At 39.6% G+C, this 18,802-nt stretch overlaps 1 protein-coding gene across 1 annotated transcript in view; it reads right to left on the minus strand.

The window, feature by feature from the left end:
- The window catches only part of COL9A1 (collagen type IX alpha 1 chain), an 84,163-nt gene extending 82,262 nt beyond the window's left edge, over positions 1 to 1,901 (minus strand). The window contains exons 1-3 of the mRNA XM_054569554.1: positions 1,888 to 1,901; positions 1,293 to 1,369; positions 33 to 110 (exon numbers count right to left, since the gene is read on the minus strand). Coding sequence (XP_054425529.1) covers positions 33 to 110; positions 1,293 to 1,369; positions 1,888 to 1,901 — 169 coding nt within the window. The remainder of the gene's footprint in view (positions 1 to 32; positions 111 to 1,292; positions 1,370 to 1,887) is intronic.
- Positions 1,902 to 18,802: the final 16,901 nt, after the last annotated feature.

Raw genomic sequence — 18,802 nt, forward strand, 5'->3', positions numbered from 1 at the left:
ATGCATTTTTGATACAATGCACTGGTACTCGCCTGGTAAATCATCCTGGCCAATCCTGACTTTTGGACAGAGTTCATTTCCACCATTAGAAATTGAATTGACAGGAAACCCTGCAAGAGAGATCACATCATCTTACCTCATTTGTTATAGGAATCATGGGGAATATTTCAATAATAATAAGAGCTGAGAAATTATGTAAGGCACTGTATTATACCATACCAAAACATCTTGCTTATAAGTGGTGCATTTGGCTTTAACTCTATGATCATAATTTATTCATTTTGACTCATTCTGGAAGGGAGGCAAGGCACAGAGGTGTTTTAATAATTTGTGCTGGGAAATGTTCCTTTTGGGGAAATTAGCAATTTGTTCCTTTTGGAACTAGCTACAGCACTAGGTACAATGTCCTGAATGGCACTGTGTCAGAAGCTTGTTTCGAAACTTTTGGTGATTTGGGCTAGAAAATATTTCTTTAACGACACAAGTTTTAAAATTCCTAAGAGAATCCAGAGCCAGCCTTGAGCCAGTTCAACGAGACTTCTGGGGAGGGGAGTTCTTAGGAATCCTTGTTAGATAGAGGAGGGATGTGGTGGAGTCTCAGATTTCCTAATCCTAAATAAAATATAGAACACACGTTGAATTTCATAAGCTCATTTTAGGAGACTAAATAATGATCCCAACTAGACTATTACTAGTATCCTAAAATGGGAAGAGCAGTGAGAAGAAAATGAAAAGGATTAAATGCTCAATTTGATGAGGAATCCTAGAATGAAACTGGGTGCTCCTTACACAAGTGGACGGTTGTAAGGAAGAAGTGTTTTTTCACCACCACAGAAAGCCTCTTGTGACTATACAACCCTGTTCCCTGCTGAGACTCCCCTGATGGCAGAGGCTTCCCAGACTTTAGGAAAAAAATTTTACAGCTACAAAGCTTTGGCTCAACCATCCCCGCATATCAAACAAATCCTCCCTTTACCCCAGATTAATAGCTTCTATACATCTACCCATCTATCCAACGTTAGCAATCACTATGGAAACCAGGTAGGAGGCTGTGCTAGGCATGGAAGCACACAGGCTGGCTTTTCTGCCAACTTTGATCACAGCCAGGACTTCGTTTTTATACCCAGCATTGACTACAGAAAGCCAGCCATGGAGCACGCATGGCCAAAGCAGCGCTGAAGAGAGGGTATGAAGGACCGTGGGGGCCCGCTCAGTCCTTACGCAGCCACAGCCCTGCCTGATCCCTTCTGGGAACAAGTGATATTTCAAACTCTAGCAACTGTGGCCCTTACTTGGGCGACGCTTGAGGACAGTCGCAGATGCCCAGGGACCCAGAAGACTGCATACAAAGAAGAAAACTGGAATTTTCCTGAAAGGGAGAGAAGAAAAATGACTCAAACAGGAATCCTCCAGATGGGGACTACTTTAGTATTTTTAAATGTGGTAAAAACCTAACTAATATAGGTGATCAAATCTCAGTATAGCTTTTTTTTTAAATTTTGACTTGGAAATCTTATTGAGATTTAATGAATTCTCATATTTTCAGCTCCTAAACTCAACCAATCATTAAGTTCTTGTTTCTATCTCACTGTCTCCATTTCTACCTATCTCACTGTTTCTCTACCGCAGTTTTTCTGCCCCTCCATTTCTGCCCCTCCATTTTGGTGGCCATCTCTCCCTCTTTCTTCTGTCTCTCGTGCTTGCTTTTTTTTGGGGGGGGGTCTCACTTTCTCATCTCTCTCTCTCTCTGTCTCTGTCTCTGTCTCTCATCTCTCTCATCTCTTGCTTTACCTCCTCACATCTTATCATCACTCCAAAAACACAGACCCTCTGTCCAGGGCCCCTGACCCTCTCTCCCTGTCACTCTTTCCAGTGTCCATGTCTTACCAGAAGGTCTTCATTTTCCCAGGTGGTTTTCTGTTATTGCCAATAGTCCCAGTGAAGGAGGGGCTGTAGGGGAGCCAGGACTCCCCCAAGACCCCTTCACTGTCACCTCGGGACTGATGAGTCCTGGACCCAGCCTTGGTTCCTCCTGCCCCTGTGAGGGCCGAGAGCAAAGAGAGTGAATCAGAGGCATCTGGTGACACTTTAAAGGAAAGCAGAGGGAAGGGGTGGGGAAAGCTGGCCCCGTAAGCCCATGCTTAGCCGGGGGTGTGCCCTAAAAGCTAACAAGGTTCCACTGAAGGAGGAATGAGCAAGGTAAAGTTTGTTGAGAAAAAAAAAATCAGGATGTGGAGAAATTCACTAGAAACACCCAGGCAAGCTGCTGTGGGAATACAGTGGAAGCTTTTAGAACTGCTATACGAACACAGTGAACCTTTTAGAGGACTGTGGTAAAGAGGGGCTCACAGGAAGGCAGAGATGGGGAACTCATGAGACACTTGGTGCCCATCCACCTGGCTTTGAATCCCCATTTGCTCTGCAGTTCACTGCTCCTATATCCCTGGGCAAGTTAGTTAATCTGTCTGTCACACCTTCGCCTTAACTGGAAATGGGTTGAAAATAGTAGCCTAAAACAATTGTATGAGAATTAAGCAAGATAGCAAAGCAGAGAATCTAATGCTTGCCTCAGGAGAACAATCATCATTTCATTATAGCTAACACTTCACTATGTGCCCCTCTGTTGAAAATGCCTGAAGCCTAATGACATTTAATTCTCACAACATTATAAGGTAAGACAAAAATGTTTCCTAATCTATAGATGAGAAAGCTGAGGCACAGAAAGTGAAATAACTTGAACTTTTCCTAAGTTGCGCAGCTAATTACTCAATTCACATTAACTCCCTCTTCTTCATGGCTGGAAATTTTGATACATGTAACGTCAAGCCTCCTAGCTATTATGTCTCCTTAAATTATAATTACCAGAGCTGAGCAGAATATCTTTGGAAATAAGCAGCATATTATCCTCTATAAACAGGTTGAGAGCAAGTTAAAGGGAGCACAGGCCTGTAGAGACAGATTTTGTCAGAACCATGTCACACATACCCACTCTCTCTCCAGAACCCGAGAGAGAGAGACAGAAAGAGAGTGAGAGAGAAAGACAGAGAGAGACCCCATCCCTACCCACTCAAGACGGCCTGCTTCTGGCTCTATCTTAGGGTGCATGAATGTCATGTCCAAAAACAGAGACATTCAGGGTCAGAATCCAATGATCTTAATAAGTTATGGTATCTAGCGCTAAGTAGTTTTGCTTCCTTGAAATTTCTTTAATTTTTAAACTAATGTAATTTTTATTTAATTGCAAAATTAATACTATCGCTTCTTATTTTTTCTGTTTCTTTGAAAATTATATACTTCTCCTTCTGCCTCCCTCAGCCCCGTGGAAAGTTTGCCCTGATAAGTGTGGACTAGGCACACTTGAATAGCCATGCCATTTGCTCACCATTCCTTTACGAGTCATGAATGACCTGTTGGCGTCCTGTCTCCACATGACATAGGGACACCCAGTTCCTCCGATCATTTGGGGTTTTCTACAAGGTCCTGTCATTCTCCTTCTATCTATCAAAACTACGATTCCCCAGGGCAGCCATTTTGGCTGTTACAGAATCGCCAACAGTCAGAGCCTAGCTTATTCTTGTAAGTTGACCAGGGCTTATTTAAATAAAGCAGTTTATTAACCCCAAAGTACTGAACCTTTAATGATACAGAGGAAAAATTGTGCAGCTGGGTCATTCCTGACGTCCTAAAATCACACGAGGTAAGCCAGGCCTGGATCCACAAGAAAAGGGCCATTTTCTAAAAGGACCCTCTCTACTACAGTTTTTTATTTACAATGCAGATCTTCTAACATTATTAACTTTGGATAAAAGAAGAGAGGCAGATTTCCCAATATAATTGCTTGAGAAAGCTTTTTGCTAAGTGCTGCAGATATCTCACCTCTGGTTTTGCCACCTCCCACTTTAAAGAATCCTCTATAGTTGGAACCTGAAGGCAAATGAGGGAGTCTCTTTGATAAAAGGAAAAATAATAGAGAAGAAAATAGGTTTGTTTATAAGTGGTTGTCCTCTTTCCAGCTTGTGAGTTTTATTTAAGATGGTGACGAGCAAACAATAGCACTATTAAGACAGAAATGTAAATCCAGAGAAAACAAGATATTTTTGGCTCACACACACACACGCACACACATAAACATAAATTTTATTTATGTATGCATTTAGGGACAAATTTTTCTCCTCCTTCAATCTACATTTTCTATGAATCATATTTCCTAATATGACATTAGAGTCTCACAGAGAACAGTACAAACCCTGCACTATCCTGGTCTAGGTCATGTTGTACCCTAAAATCATAGCCACATTAGTTTTTTTATTATTAACACTGTATCTAACAGTTCCCTTCTTGAAAAACCATGAGGAAATGAAATCTGGTCAAGCATATCAGATTGTAAATGCACTAAGACAGCTTGATATTTAAAATGACTCGTGTTGTAAAGAGAAGTATTTTATACAGAATAATTATGGTTTCACTCCTCTTTATTCCCACCCCTCCCATCACTCACTGCGCCACATAACACACACACACACACACACACACACACACACACATTTTTCCCTTTCTATAATCTAGAATTTTATTTACTTACAGTTTAAACCAGGGAACATCATCCCAAATAATCACTGTTCTTAATCAACTTTCTTTGATTTCTTTACTCAGTCATTCAACACTTATTGAATGATATATATACCGAGCAAGTGTTAGGAGTTGAGGAAAGAAAAAGCATGAATAAACACAGCCTTGCTCTGAAAAAGCTCATGGCCCAGTGAGAAGTCCAATATGAAAATTGCTGCAACACAGTGAGTGAAAAAACATGTGGCATCCTTGAGAAAAAGTATGAACTCTGTCCAAGGGCATTGGGAAATTTTTCATAAAGAAGGTAAAATCCTAAGAGATGAATAGAAGCCCACAAAGAGAACAAGTAGATACCGTGCATTTGAGGCAGAGGAAACAGCAAGTACCATGAAGAAAAGGCAGAAGAGAATATTTCAGGAACCAAGAGTTTAGTTCAGGAACTCTTTCATTTGGTAAATACTTATTGGTGACTCTTCTACCATCAGCCCTGAATAGGATCAGCACAGAGATAGGGCAGAGAAAGACCAGGTCCCTGCCCCCATGGAGCTTACATGCTGGTGGGAAGACAGATACTAACTACATTTGCGAGAATAAACAAGATAATTTCTGTTGTAACTATTATTTTAAAAAATACCCCAAAAAAGGGGCAATGTTTGCCAGAAGAAGGCAGGAGGTAGGAGAAGTAGAGGTGGAGCAATGGACAGGTCGGGGAAGGAGCCTCTAAGGCGGTACACTTTGGCGCATACTAAATGCGAATGAAGTGGGGACACTGACAGAGTAAACAGGAAATGGAGTGGGTGAGGGGCAAGTAGAAGCACCCGCTTTTGAGTTTCAGCATCTGAGTAGACTGTGATGTTTTCTGAAATAACAAGTCAAAGGACCATGGAAAAGAGAGGAGAAGGGGATCTTGAACACCTTTGACTTTATTCTAACTGTTACGGAAACTGAGAGAAGAGTTTGAGGCCAAGGATTACTTCTTTAGATGTGTCTTCAGAAAGATGGTTCTGGTATTGCCTGAGGGCTACACTGAGTAAACTTGATCAATGTGTATGTATACACACGACTGAAAAAAAGCTTCAGAAGACAATGCTTACCCATGTAAGTGTGGTGCACTCTAGTTTTTGTTTTATTCTGTTTCATTTTTTAGTGTTGGTGACCAACTGAACAAACTGATTTTAGTACCAGCTAATGGCACTGAACCCATGGTTTTAAAAACATTGAATTAGAATACAATAGGCACTAGAAAGGCCAAGAGATATCTTTTCTCGTTTCCTGGTATTGGCACAATAACTGAGATGCCCCATAAAATGCATAGAATAGTGAGACCAGTTCCTTAACTTTGACACACACTATATTATTTTGAAAGTATTCTTTTGAAGTTGTCATAAATTTATAATATTAATTAAGGATGCTATGACTACCATATTTACTTACTTTATAGATTAAAATAGATACTTCAAAAACTGGCTTCCTAATAGTACCTAGTTTTAAGCTTTCTGCTGTCTAGCTTGTTTTTAAAAATAAAAGACCCAAAATGCCTGGTGGCACATAACAGTTGTGCGAGGATGCTGCAAATTAGCCACAGCCAGAGCCTGAAATTTATCATAGAAATCTCCGGCTGAGAAGCTGATTAACAATCAGAGAGTTGCTAAAACTAGGACTCCCACTGTTTCGCATTGGGTTCAGTTTTACTGTAAAGAAATTTCACCACAATCAAAGCTCTATTTTAATCTGCTTATTTGGGTTCTGTGCTTGTAATTGTAGCCTAATCATACATAGCAAGCAAACAGAGCCCCATGACGATAGCCATTTCTCTCCAAAATCACACACAAATAAATGTGTTCTCACCATGGACCATTAAAACCAGAGTGTGTTATTTAACACAAACCTCACCCTCACCCCAAGCTTGTCAGCATATTATTTGTGCTTTCTCTAGAATATGAGCATTTCCATTTTCCCCAAGGAAGAGAGAAAATATGAGCATTTCCATTTTCCCCAAGGAAGAGAGAAATCAATTCCCCTCCATGGCACACATGCTTCTCGATGTTGTTACTACATTTGCTGCTTTGCGGATCAGTTTGTAGCAGCTGGTGCCTGATGGCCTAAGCTTTGGCTTCTTCCTCACATGCTTCTGGTCCATCAGCATGTTTCTCTGCAAAATGGAGAGCCCTCCTTTCCAACTGGGCTTCCCAAAGCTGCATCAGAATCACCTGAATGCCTTGTTAAAAACTTGTCACTGGCTCCACCCCAGGAGTCTCTGATTCAGGAGGCTGAAAGTAGGTCTGAGAATTTACGTTTCTAACAAGCTCCCTGGTGATACTGGCGCCGCTGGGCCTGTGAGAAACGCTGCTGCTCCTAATGGCCGTGTTTTCAGCTCCGTTCAGCTACCTCTCCTTTGTTACAACGACAATGATTTGCAGACTGTAAGTGTTTCATAAGTATTTGCTGAATAAATTTTTATTGTATTTATTGGAATAGCATTGGTTAATAACATTATATAAGTTTCAGGTATACAACTTTATTATACGACATTTGAATACTCAGTTGTGTGCTTACCACCCAAAGTCTAGCCTCCCTCCTTCACCACGTATTGGACTCCCTTTACCCACCTTGTCTGCCCCCAGGCTCCTACTCTGGTAACCACCATTCTTTGGTCTCTATCTATGAGTCTGCTTTGTTTGTTAATTTGTTGCTTTTTGTTTAAAATTTTAAAATAATTATCAGTTGCAACCATAAGAACTTCTGGGAACTTTTGTGCTCATTAAAAAATTGTACTAATTTTTTTACAGAACATGTATTAAGAAATTTACTTGGCAAAAACCCAAGGCTCTCCTTCTGCACTATTATCATTTATCAACCAAAGAGTATAAAGTGTTTTCCTGGATTTCATGTTGCCTTTTGTCAGTGAAATAGAAAGAGATCCTTGATCCTGAAATTGCTCTTTCACTTTTATGAAAGAACCCTTAGATAATCGCTGTTTTATGTTGCATGCTATGAAGTTCTACCTGCGTTCACTAGCTTTCGTACTCTGTGAAATGTTTTGTCTGCACTAGGTGGCAGTGCAATCCTGATATTTGAAATGTAAGCAAAGAAATCAGACTAGAATTTGATTTCCAGTCTTTAAATAGATAACTTTGATTTTAATGCAAATATTCCATTCTTGATTGTTTCTTTCATATATATATAAATTTCAGGGATATTTTAAATGCAGGAATGGGCTCTGGAGCCAGACTGCTTACGCTCAAATCTCAGCACCGCCACTTTCTAGATAGGAGACCCTGGAGAGATCATAAACCTCCCCGTGACTCAGTTTTCTCACCTGTAAATATGAGTAATAAAAGTATCCATACTGCCCTGACTGGTGTGGCTCAGTGGATTGAGTGTCGGCCTGTGAACCGAAAGGCTGCTGCTTCAGTTCCTGGTCCGGGTACGCGGCCTGGGTTGAAGGCCGGGTCCCCAGCTGGGAGCATGTGAGAGGCAAACTGATCAATGTTTCTACCACACATCAATGTTTCTCCCCATCTTTCTCCTTCTATTCCCCTGTTTCCAAAAAATAAATAAGTAAGATCTTTCTTTAAAAAGTACCCATGCTATATAGGTATATTATAAAAATTAAACAAGAGCTTAAAATGATACCTGGAACTCAGTAAATATTCGCTACAAATGTTCTAGTTATTATAAGTCTCCTCTAATTAATTCTCCCACTCAACCCCACTGTGCTCCAGTAAATGGTGGTTAATTTAGATCTTCTGAGCAAAAAGGAATATGGTGGTGCTAGAAGCTGAAAACTCTTGACAATATACAACTACTAGAAAAAGTCACTTATGGATAACAAAGGCAATCAATTAAAAGCCCCCTTCTCCCTTTAATACGCACATCTTTAGTTGTTTGCTACACTTTTGATTCTTCCTCCTGCAAAACTGCCCTTCACAAACCCCCTAAGTTCACCTCAGCATCAGTGAGAACTTTTCTGTCATAATATGCTGCGGTTTTTCAGGATGTTCATCATCATAATCTCCTCTGTACCTCACAACAATCCAAGATAGTTGGAACCATTTTGTTTTCCTGGTGAAGAAACTTAGGTGAAAAGGAAAGAGACCTGTATAAGTCCGTGGTAACTTGGTGACAAAAAAAATTATCCCAATCTATTATTGACTAAATCTTGAACTGATACAAAGGAAAGTCAACTCCATTAATCACTGTAGAAACAGTGAAACACTAATTTACAAAGATAGATAAATATAGATCATTGTTTTCTTCATTTCAGACATAATATGTGAAGTTACAGAAAAGTACAAAATATGGACATAGAAAAAAGAAAAAAGATCACTCAGCAAGACAACTTACCATTAACATTTTAGACCGTTTTCTTCTAGTCTTTTTTCCATGCACAAGTTGTGGTCATACTCTACACAGTTTTACAACTTCCATAAATGCACATCACTTAAAGTACTTACACACTTTCCTTTCACAACATTTCAGTGTAATCATATAGCACATACAAAGTGGATACCAAAGCCCAGGTGTAAGAACTTTGCCTTGAAGTCAAGATGACAGATTTTAATTACAACTACTGTAACCTTGAAAGAAAAAATAACTCTAGAGAAACATTTGAGTAACTGGGGCAGATTCCAGCAGCTCCTAGTTTTTGAAAGAGCCTTTTTCTCACTCAAAGCCATGTGGGACTGTAAACTCACACTGGCTGACTAACCACAAGGCAGCAGAGGCATGAGACATTCCAGAGGCACCGGAGGGCAACCGCAGGGGAATGCTGCCTCCTGCCACTCCTGCATTTCAAACGTCCCCGAAACTGGGATGGATGCCAGCAAGAGCAACAGCAACTGGCATGTGGGCAGGTGATAAAGAGCGTTTGTTCTTAAAGACTGAACTTAGAGCCCTACAAACGGAAAGGGCTCTCGCATTAGAACAGTCAGTGATTCCAGGCAGTGGTCAGTCCAGGGTGGGCCAGCAGAGAAGGCAGTGGGGAAAGGAAGTACCAGGATGGTGGCAGAGGCTCAGGATCAGACTTCTACTATTATCCCAGTCTGTCTTGGCTACGGGCTTCAACCAAGGCTTCCAGGACTTTTTCTAGAAGTAAACATAAGAAAGAAATAGAAGAAGGGATATTTCTACTATGCCAGGAACTGTGCTTCACACTTAAAAATAAATTAATGAAAGTTATCCCTTTAATCTACCCAACTCATTGTTATTGCCATTTTATAGATGAGGTGAGGCTTAGTGATGTGAGATAACTTGCTAAGGGAATCCCAGGCACTAGGCCAAAGCTAAACAGATTTATCTGACACCACAGCAAATATTCTTCTATTATTTGTTGTTTTTGAGTACACACACACACACACACACACACACACACACAATGCCCAGTGTGCTTAAGTACGTTTTCCATTTCACTGTGCACCTAATCCTCCACTGCTATTTTCTTTTTTTCATAAACCATCAAGCTAAAGAGGTCCTGTAAGAGCTGATTAGTCTTGTCCATTGTCCCAGTCACCAACGTGGTGCCCTCATTGAGCAAACTGTGTCCAAAGATTTACCTAAGTGGTGCATTTTTTATTTAAAGGCAGTTGTAAAGTTCATTTCTATATTTGCCTGTGGTTCTAAGGATAGCAAAACTTGTCTCAGATTCTAAATTCTCACCAGTTAGGGACATTAATTATTCATTTTCTTTCTTATACTTCCTTTATTACCTACTGAAGTTATTATTTTGTATATTCTTTGGAAATCAAATGTTCAACAAGCATTATATTTAAAGCACAGTGCTGGGTACTAAGAAAATTTTCAGAGCCAAACAATGCCTTACTTGCCATCAAGGAAGAAACACACACACACTCACTTTAGCCTAAAAGGAACCCCTAAAGAAAATAAGTAGAACCATAAACAAATTGTTCTAGAGACAGAGAAACTAAAAGTAATTGATACTATCCAGAGGATTCAAAAGCATTTCACAGAAAAAGTGACATTTTAACTTGACCTTCAGGAATGAATCATATTTTACAGGCATAGAAGGACAGAAAGGGTTACAAGGCAGTTGCGAACAAAACCTCAGAGGCATTATAATGTGTGGAATTTGTTTAATTATGTTAAAGTCATGAATTAACTTTTTGAAAATATTGTTTGTATGTCATTGTTAACTCAGGGGTTGAGATCATTAGTATCATTAAAGTACCTTTAGTAAGTAAGTAAACAATGGGTGCAGCAATGTTTATGATTATCTTACATTAGACTGCCTGTCACATTAATATCTTGTCCCTGAAAAATAAATCAGTAATTGATTTGCTATAGTGAAAAATGTAAATAAGAGTTTTAGTTATAGAGGGGTAAGCTCTAGGAGGACCTTTTTATTGTCCACAAAGGATTCTCAGTTTGGGGATTCCACCAAGACATAAGAAATGCCAGGTGCCCCTGATACCAGCAGCAAGGGTGAAAGAGGAAGATGTCTTCACTAGGACATAACAAGTTATTTTCTGCTACTTCAATGGCAATTCATTTTTTGCAGTAATACTAGTAGTAGGCTACTAAGCTTGCCTAACGTCAGGAGCTAGGAAAGGTCAACGGCATAAGCTGTTAACGATGCTGTCATGTCCTTCAGAGAAAGCTGATCAGTAAATAAAGACAATGTTGCTTTAAAAAAATCAAGATCGGAGAGAATTCTGGTTACATACTAAGCAATAGCTTCAGACTGCAAGAATAAAGGCACAGAGCCAAGAATGGGAGATGTGTTATGTGCAGGAAAAAAAAAAAAAAGATTTGAAATTGAAGTTGCTCTGAACAGTGAAATGAGCTCTAGAGTAGAGCTCAAAAGGGAGACAGGGGAAAATGCAGTGTGTAGCTAGAGCAACTCAAATGGAAATCAGCATGCCCGTGGTGTATTTCCTAAGACCTATTCAGTCAAGTAGAACAAAATAGTAAAGAAGCCATAAAGTGTAAATGACCTAGAATTATTGGCCTCACCAAGCATAACTTGCTACATAGGGTTGGTTTCAGAAGTAGATGTGGAGAATTGTAGCCCCACACAGCTTTCATCACTGTAGATGTTCTTTTAAGCTTTGTTATCCGACGGGACACAGTGGAAAGCCAGGAGAATGTGTAAAATGTTATTACAAGAATCACAGGAGTAACCAGTAGAAATTTGTCTCTTGGTACAATACTGGGAAATGTCATTTGGCTACAGATTTGTACCATAATAAAGTTGTCCATAAATATACACTATAAACACAGGAGGCAAGAAATAAACAACTTTGATGTTATATCCAGAGGATAAATGACAGACCCTTAGTGCAGTATTGTGAGCAGTTACATAAAAAGAAAAAACCCCCACCAAGTTAGTTGACCCTTACTGGATTATAAATAACCATAAAAAGACTTATTTAAGAAATTGAAAGGTTATAAAAAAGCCTCAGCGTTTTGCTGTGTTGCCTACAGCGCCCACCATAGCCATTCCTATTGCGCTGTGTCCAGTTACACAGATGAGAGATTCAACTGTAATTTGTATAGTTGTAAATCATGTGTTTCCTTTAAAAACAAATGCTTTCTGCCAAAACTAAGTGCTGCTGTTTTCCCCAGTGAGGAATAGTGAAACCAATTTAAATACACGACTTTTCTCTTCGTGTACTATATCTTCATGAACTGTATCATTCCTCTTCTGTTTTCATGCTGCATGCCTCCTCATGGCACGCCTCGAAGCCCTTCCCAAGCAAGCCCCACCCCTTCCACAAGGCTCCCCCCGCACCTCCAGCCAGACTCTCCATTCTGATCACTCAGGAAAACCTGCTGACATGAAATGTTGTTACATTTAGTTTCACAGGCAGGAGAGTATAGTAGAGAAACAGGGGCATCTCAAATCAGGAGGCTGGGCCTTGAGGCCTTCCTCGTTCTACCAGTGTGCGTCCTTTCACTCATTAGCCTCTTCACTCCACTGCGCCTGTTTCCTTTTCTGCCCGATGGGGACTTCCCTTAGAGGATCACTGGGAGACTCAAGGAGCTAATCCATGTGGGAAAACTCTAGGAATAAAGTTCTCTACAAAGGTAATTTTTGTTTCAGAAATATTTGGAGAGTACCTATTATATACAGGACATAGGTTTAAACGCTGCATGGTAATCACAAATGAAGAAGGCAAATTCTTAACTCTCCAAGACTTGAAAAAGGGATTAGCCAAAGAACACATATGAATGACCCAAGGGCATAGACAATGGCGTGGGGATTGCCTGGGGCAGGGGGGAGGGCTGGGGAGGGGTGGGCAAAGGAGGAAAAAGTGGGGACAACTGTAATAGCATAAACAATAAAATATAATAAAAAATGTAGTAGAAAAGTGAAGACATATACTGTAGTACTTGAAACACTGGGCAGTAAATAGTAAGTACCTTAAGCAATACCCAGCACTGCAGCTGAATTTGACAAACATCCATAAAACAGACTTTCGAGACACAAAGGTAAACATGGTGGGTCACTGCCACCTGTCCAGCAGGAAGGACAGACATACAACCACAATGTCAATACAAGGCAGATGATGATAAACACAGTAAAGAAAGTGCTTGCTGGGAATTAATTATATCTGTGTAGAGAGACACACAGAAAGGCTTAGGCAAGATGCTCAAATACTAGGGTTATACTTTTAAAAAAACCCAAAAAACAGGTGAAAAGGACCAAATCTGGCTTTGGATTGACCAGCACTGTAAGGCAGATGGATGGTAGGAAGAAGAGGAGGTGAGTGTAGAGATTCAGCTGAGTTGGGTAAGAACCCTAGTAAGAGCTTGATGGTAAGGTTAGCAATTTCTGCAAGGCTTGAACAGAACACTAATCACATTGGGGAGAGGATATGTCAACAGAAGTCAGGGAGCTAAGAGTGGGAAAGGCTCAGACAGCAGTTAGAGAAAGGCAGGATTTAGCAAACGATTTTTTTCTTTGTTTATTGGTTTTAAAATAACAATTGTATGGTGCTTACTACATGCTATTGTTCTAAGCATTTTACCTACATTAATTTGTTTCATTGCACAGCAATCATAAGTGGCAGGTGCAATTGTCCGCACTGCAGTGATGGGGAACGAGATGGGGAGAGGTGACCACATGTGTGGGCTGAGAAAAAGGAGCCAGAGCAGAGAGAGAAATTGAATGAAAACACTATTGCAACTCAATGGAGAAAGAGCACAAGGATTAGGGGTGATCATTATATTTCTTTCTACTGTTTTCTTTAAGTCCTAACTTCTCTACAATAGGCATTATCGCCCTTACAGTCAGAAAACTAAACAATATAAAAACAGGTAATCACTTTAGTGATTTATATTCAGTCTTTAAATTATTCTTTATATCTTCTACATGAAAATAAGCTCTCCAACAAGAAAGTTAGCTCCTAAAGAGTAGGAATGGTGCCCTCACTGGTGTGGCTCAGTGGATTGAGCGCCAGCCTGCGAGGGTTCGATTCCCAGTCAGAGCACACGCCTGGGTTGCAGGCCAGGTCCCCAGTAGGGGACGTGCAAGAGTCAACCACACATTGATGTTTCTCTCCCCTCTTTCTACCTCCCTTCCCCTCTATCTAAAAATAAATAAATAAAATGATTTTTAAAAAAGAGTAGGAATGGTGCCATATTTCTCTTTTCTTTCTATCTAGCACCTGGATGTGTGTGTGTGTGTGTGTGTGTGTGTGTGTGTGCGCGCGCACGCATGTGTGTGTTTTACAGGGAACAAAATTAAACCAAACCAAACCCAGACTCTTGATAACATTACTTCAAATTAACTTTCTGTATACTACCTACCCTATATTACAGTCCTTAAGTACTTTGAGGGCTTGCTTTTAATTGTTTTTCCATATATCACAAGACTGAGAAAAGATCAAAATTCAAAATTGAAGTACATTTTCTACTGAAAATGTATCATTTTCACAGCATTTTAAAGTCAAAAATCCTAAGTTGAACCTCCTAAGTGGGGAAACATCTGTATTTCTTAAATCCCACCCCCACCCCATTCTCCCAACATCTGCCCTCATCCCCAGTGATTCTAAAATGTAGCCAGGTTGAGAACCACTGGAATAGAGCCAGTCCAATGCACTAAAAACCTTAGGGATGGTCGAATGTATACGATTCATCCTTGGATCTTGGGATATATTCTAGATCTATTTTCGTTTTGTAACTTTATTTTTATTGTTGAAACCATTACAAATGTCCCCATTTTCCCTCTCTTTGCCCACCCCGCCCCGCCTTCCCTTTGGCCACCACCACACTGTTGTCTGTGCCTATGGGTCATGCGTAAATGCTCTTTGGCTCATCCCTTCCCCTTCTTTCACCCAGGCCTTCCTCCCCACTCCCCCCTGACGCTTGTCAGTCTGCTCCATGCATCCATGCCTCCGCTTCTATTTTGTTCATCAGTTTATATTATTCATTAGATTCCACATATAAATGGCATTGTGTGATATTTGTCCTTCTCTGACTGGCTTATATCACTTGGCATGACAATCTCCAGATCCATCCATGCTGTCACAAAAGGTAAGATTTCCTTCCTTTTTAAATTAAGATAAAGATTGTATCTGAGGTTAAAATAGAGTCAAATCTATTCACCTAATTATCTCTTCTTTTCCTACAAACACGCACACAAATATCAAACTAAAACAGCACCCCCAGACTGCTCCAGGGACTAACCAAGCAATCTAACTCAGGTATCTTCGTACCATCACTAAACTTGCTAATGAGGCAGCAAAGTCATTTGGGAGGGAAAATTATCTTTACATGCTAATAAGACTCTGAGCCAAGAAAACAAAGAAGCATGGACTGTTGAAAGTAATTAGGACAAGACATAGAACTGTAAAAAAAAAAAAATCATCTAGCCAAAGAGATTGTATAACTCTGGCCTTGAACACCAGGATATATTGGGAGCTTTGCAATACAGAAAGCCGTTCCTTGCTTCAATTCCAAGTTTGCAAGTATGTAAATAGATCACTGCTCAAGTGATCCAAATACAGTATGTTCATGCTTAAAACAACAAAAACTTTCACCCTTCAATTACTAGTGAAAACTGAAGAATCTCACCCCAATTTTGGCCATAAACTAAGATAAATTGTGCTTCAAAGTTTTAATAATGAGCTAACTGCAGCAATTATCTCTCCTCAATTGCTTGGCCTTATTTGCAGTTACCTTTGATTCCTGATTGGCTTTATTTTTAGGTTAGGCAACTAGACTGAGACCCCTTCCTCAAGGTGCAAGAACTTTTTCCCTGCAATATACAAAATGCAGTGAGACATAATTCTCATGACACTCAGTTTGAGTGGTTCTGTCTTATAAAACCTCTAGGCTTAAGTTCATGTCACACACATGCACACATACACACCATCTTTGCGAAGAATTCACATTTCATCCTCAAAAATAGATAAACAAAATATCTGGGGTGACCAGCTTCTCCCAGCTCCTCCCAGTTTGCCCAGGACTGTCCCAGTTTTAGCTTGGGAACCACCCTCCCACCTCAGTCCCAGGCAAACTGAGATGGTCGATTACCCCCAAAACAACCAGGATCACGATCCAGTTCTTAGGACACTTAGAGCTATTGGATCCATCTTTCAGGCCAGATCTTTTTTCCTAGTAATAGCAACAAGGCATGCCAGAGAAGGTGGGATTGATACCACCAGCCACTGCACGGGAACCACTACCGTGCTCTGTATGTATTATCTGAAATCCTCACAACAATGGTGGAAGATGGTCGTCATTGTCCCAATATTAAAATGTAAGGAAGTTGAGGCTACAATAAATTAAGTGACCTGCCCAGCACCATACTAGTAGTACATGACAGAGCTGAGATTCAGGTCTAGCTCCTCTGTCTGACTTCAAAGCTTGTGCTCAGTCTATTTCACTCTCTGCCTCTTGCATTCTGAATCCATCAAACATAATAAATTTTAAGAAGATCTACAGGGAGGAGATTTTATAAGAACTAAAGCAAAATCAAGTAATGAAATGTAGAGGAAGAATGAAAATAAACAAAATATTACAATCTATAGGAATTCAATCAAATATAGGGCATAAGACAACCAGCAGCTAATTGATGGATTCAAATGGTCCAAAGTCAAATGCATAAGATTCTTTATAACATCCTTTCAAATATTCAAATAAAATACTATGGACTTAGGGAAAAAAAATTCTATTCATGTGTATGAAATACTTTGTACCTAATTATTTTTCCTTGGAGTTAATAATCATGTCTAGCATTAATATGATTTGTTGCTTAAGTTTTTGTATTTTGACTTATTCTACATGCTAAAAAAGGAAAATAAAATCATAAAGATGCTATTTGAGAACTGTCTTAAAAGGGCAAGAAATTGTTGATTTATAATTTAAATCTTAATTATGAAGATTTGCTCTCAGCATATATAAAAATCTGAGTTAAATCAGAACATATTTTTGGACCAACATTATTGAAACAATATTCCTAAAGCAACTTTTCAGCTGTTTTTTACTTGACATTCTTGTATACAGTACTCCTACATGTCAATCCTGTTATCTGTCCCCTTACACTAAATCTTTGCTACTGTGCATACCATAGGAGATTTCCTTCTGTTAACTACATAAGGAGAAAAGGAATTGACATCTATCAGCGTTAATGAAAGTGAGTCTTGACAATGTGTGACAACTAAGGTCCATGGTGAACCTCTCAAGCACGACAGAGAGGGAGATGTTTTGATGCTGACCTTTAATTGACTTTTTAAATGTGTTCTCTTGCATCACACCTTCTTAAGGTTGTTCAACTTCCAAAAAATTTAAATACTCTTAAATGTAGTCAGACCACCAGATTTACAAGTGGCAGAATATGCAAAATCCCTCAAATTGTCAAGGTCTCTGTTATTTCCAAAGTCTCTAATATAGTGGTTTACTAAACATTGCTGATATCTGGAAAAGTTTAATAAAATGTCTTTAGGGTATTATTTCCTCCTATGTTTTAGATATCAGAGAAGTTCAGGACATCGCACACTTCAAAGTTTTCTAGAAAGATCTTTTACTGAAGAAACCCTGTATAGCCTTTATGTTGGCATGGAAAGTTAATCTCTGTCAAAAATGACCCATGGGAATGGACAACAGGGTGGGGACTGACTGAGGGAGCCAGAGGGTGGGGCAGGGGAGAGCAGTGTGGAGGTGGGGAGGGAAATTGGGACTACTGAAATTGAACAACAATTTTTTAAAAAAGTAAAATTTAATGGAGTGATCTAGAAATTATATGTGAGGAAATTTGTGCCAGAGAAATAACTGTGTGTGTATACGTATATATGTATATGTGTGTGTGTGTGTGTGTGTGTGTGTGTGTGTGTGTGTGTGTATGGAAGGGTATAAGGATGTTTGTTATAATAGTATTATTGGGAAATAAAAAAGACCTGAATGCTTAAAAAAAATGGACTAGAGTATTCCTTGGCAGTTTTTACAATACAAACTAGTCATGATATATTTTAAGAGATGTAATTTAACCTCTCTCTGGATTAGATATCCCCTCAGAGAGGTGCAGTAGTCCCTGGTAGCAAGGATGACTTTGAACTTTATGTATAAATTAAATGGACTTGGCTATGGACCAAATTTTTGTGCCTTTACCCCAAATTCCTATGCTGAAATTCTAATCCCCAATGGGATAATATTAGGAAGTGGGGTTTTGGAGAGGTGACTAAGTCGTGAGTGTCGAGCCTTTTGGATGGGATTAGAGCCCTTATAAAATAGACCCAGAGAGCTCTTTTGACTCTTCTACCAAGTGAGGACACATGAAGATGATCACCTATGAACCAGGAATCTGGTCCTCATCAGACACGGAATCTGCTGGCACCTGGATGTTGCACTTCCCAGCATCCAGAACTGTAACAAATTTATGCTGTTTGTAAGTCACCCTGTCTGAAGTAATTTGCTATAGCAGCCCAAACTGACTGCAACAGGCTCTCCCGGCATCCTAAGCTCATAGTCTTGAGCAGGAAGAGAAAGGGCTGGGAACACTTCAACCAGCTGCTGAAGAACATAAAAGAATCGAGAATGAAAGCAAAAGGTTTAGTTCCTTTTATTTTGAATTAGATACTATATAGATTTAGTAAACTCTAATAATATTTCCAGATTCTTTTTTAAATTCTCATAACTGCTTCATCTGCACTGCCAGAGAAAAAATGGAAAAGAATAACCTGAAATAAAAGCAAACCAAATTTTATAATTGTAATAAGCTGTAAGCTCCTGAAAATCTTAGTGGTTGTACTGTATTTTTTTAGTTTGGCTA

This window comes from Pteronotus mesoamericanus, unplaced genomic scaffold (assembly GCF_021234165.1).
Source record: "Pteronotus mesoamericanus isolate MK-2021 breed Mesoamerican mustached bat unplaced genomic scaffold, CSHL_Meso_final contig_20, whole genome shotgun sequence".
Classification (NCBI taxonomy): Eukaryota; Metazoa; Chordata; class Mammalia; order Chiroptera; family Mormoopidae; genus Pteronotus; species Pteronotus mesoamericanus.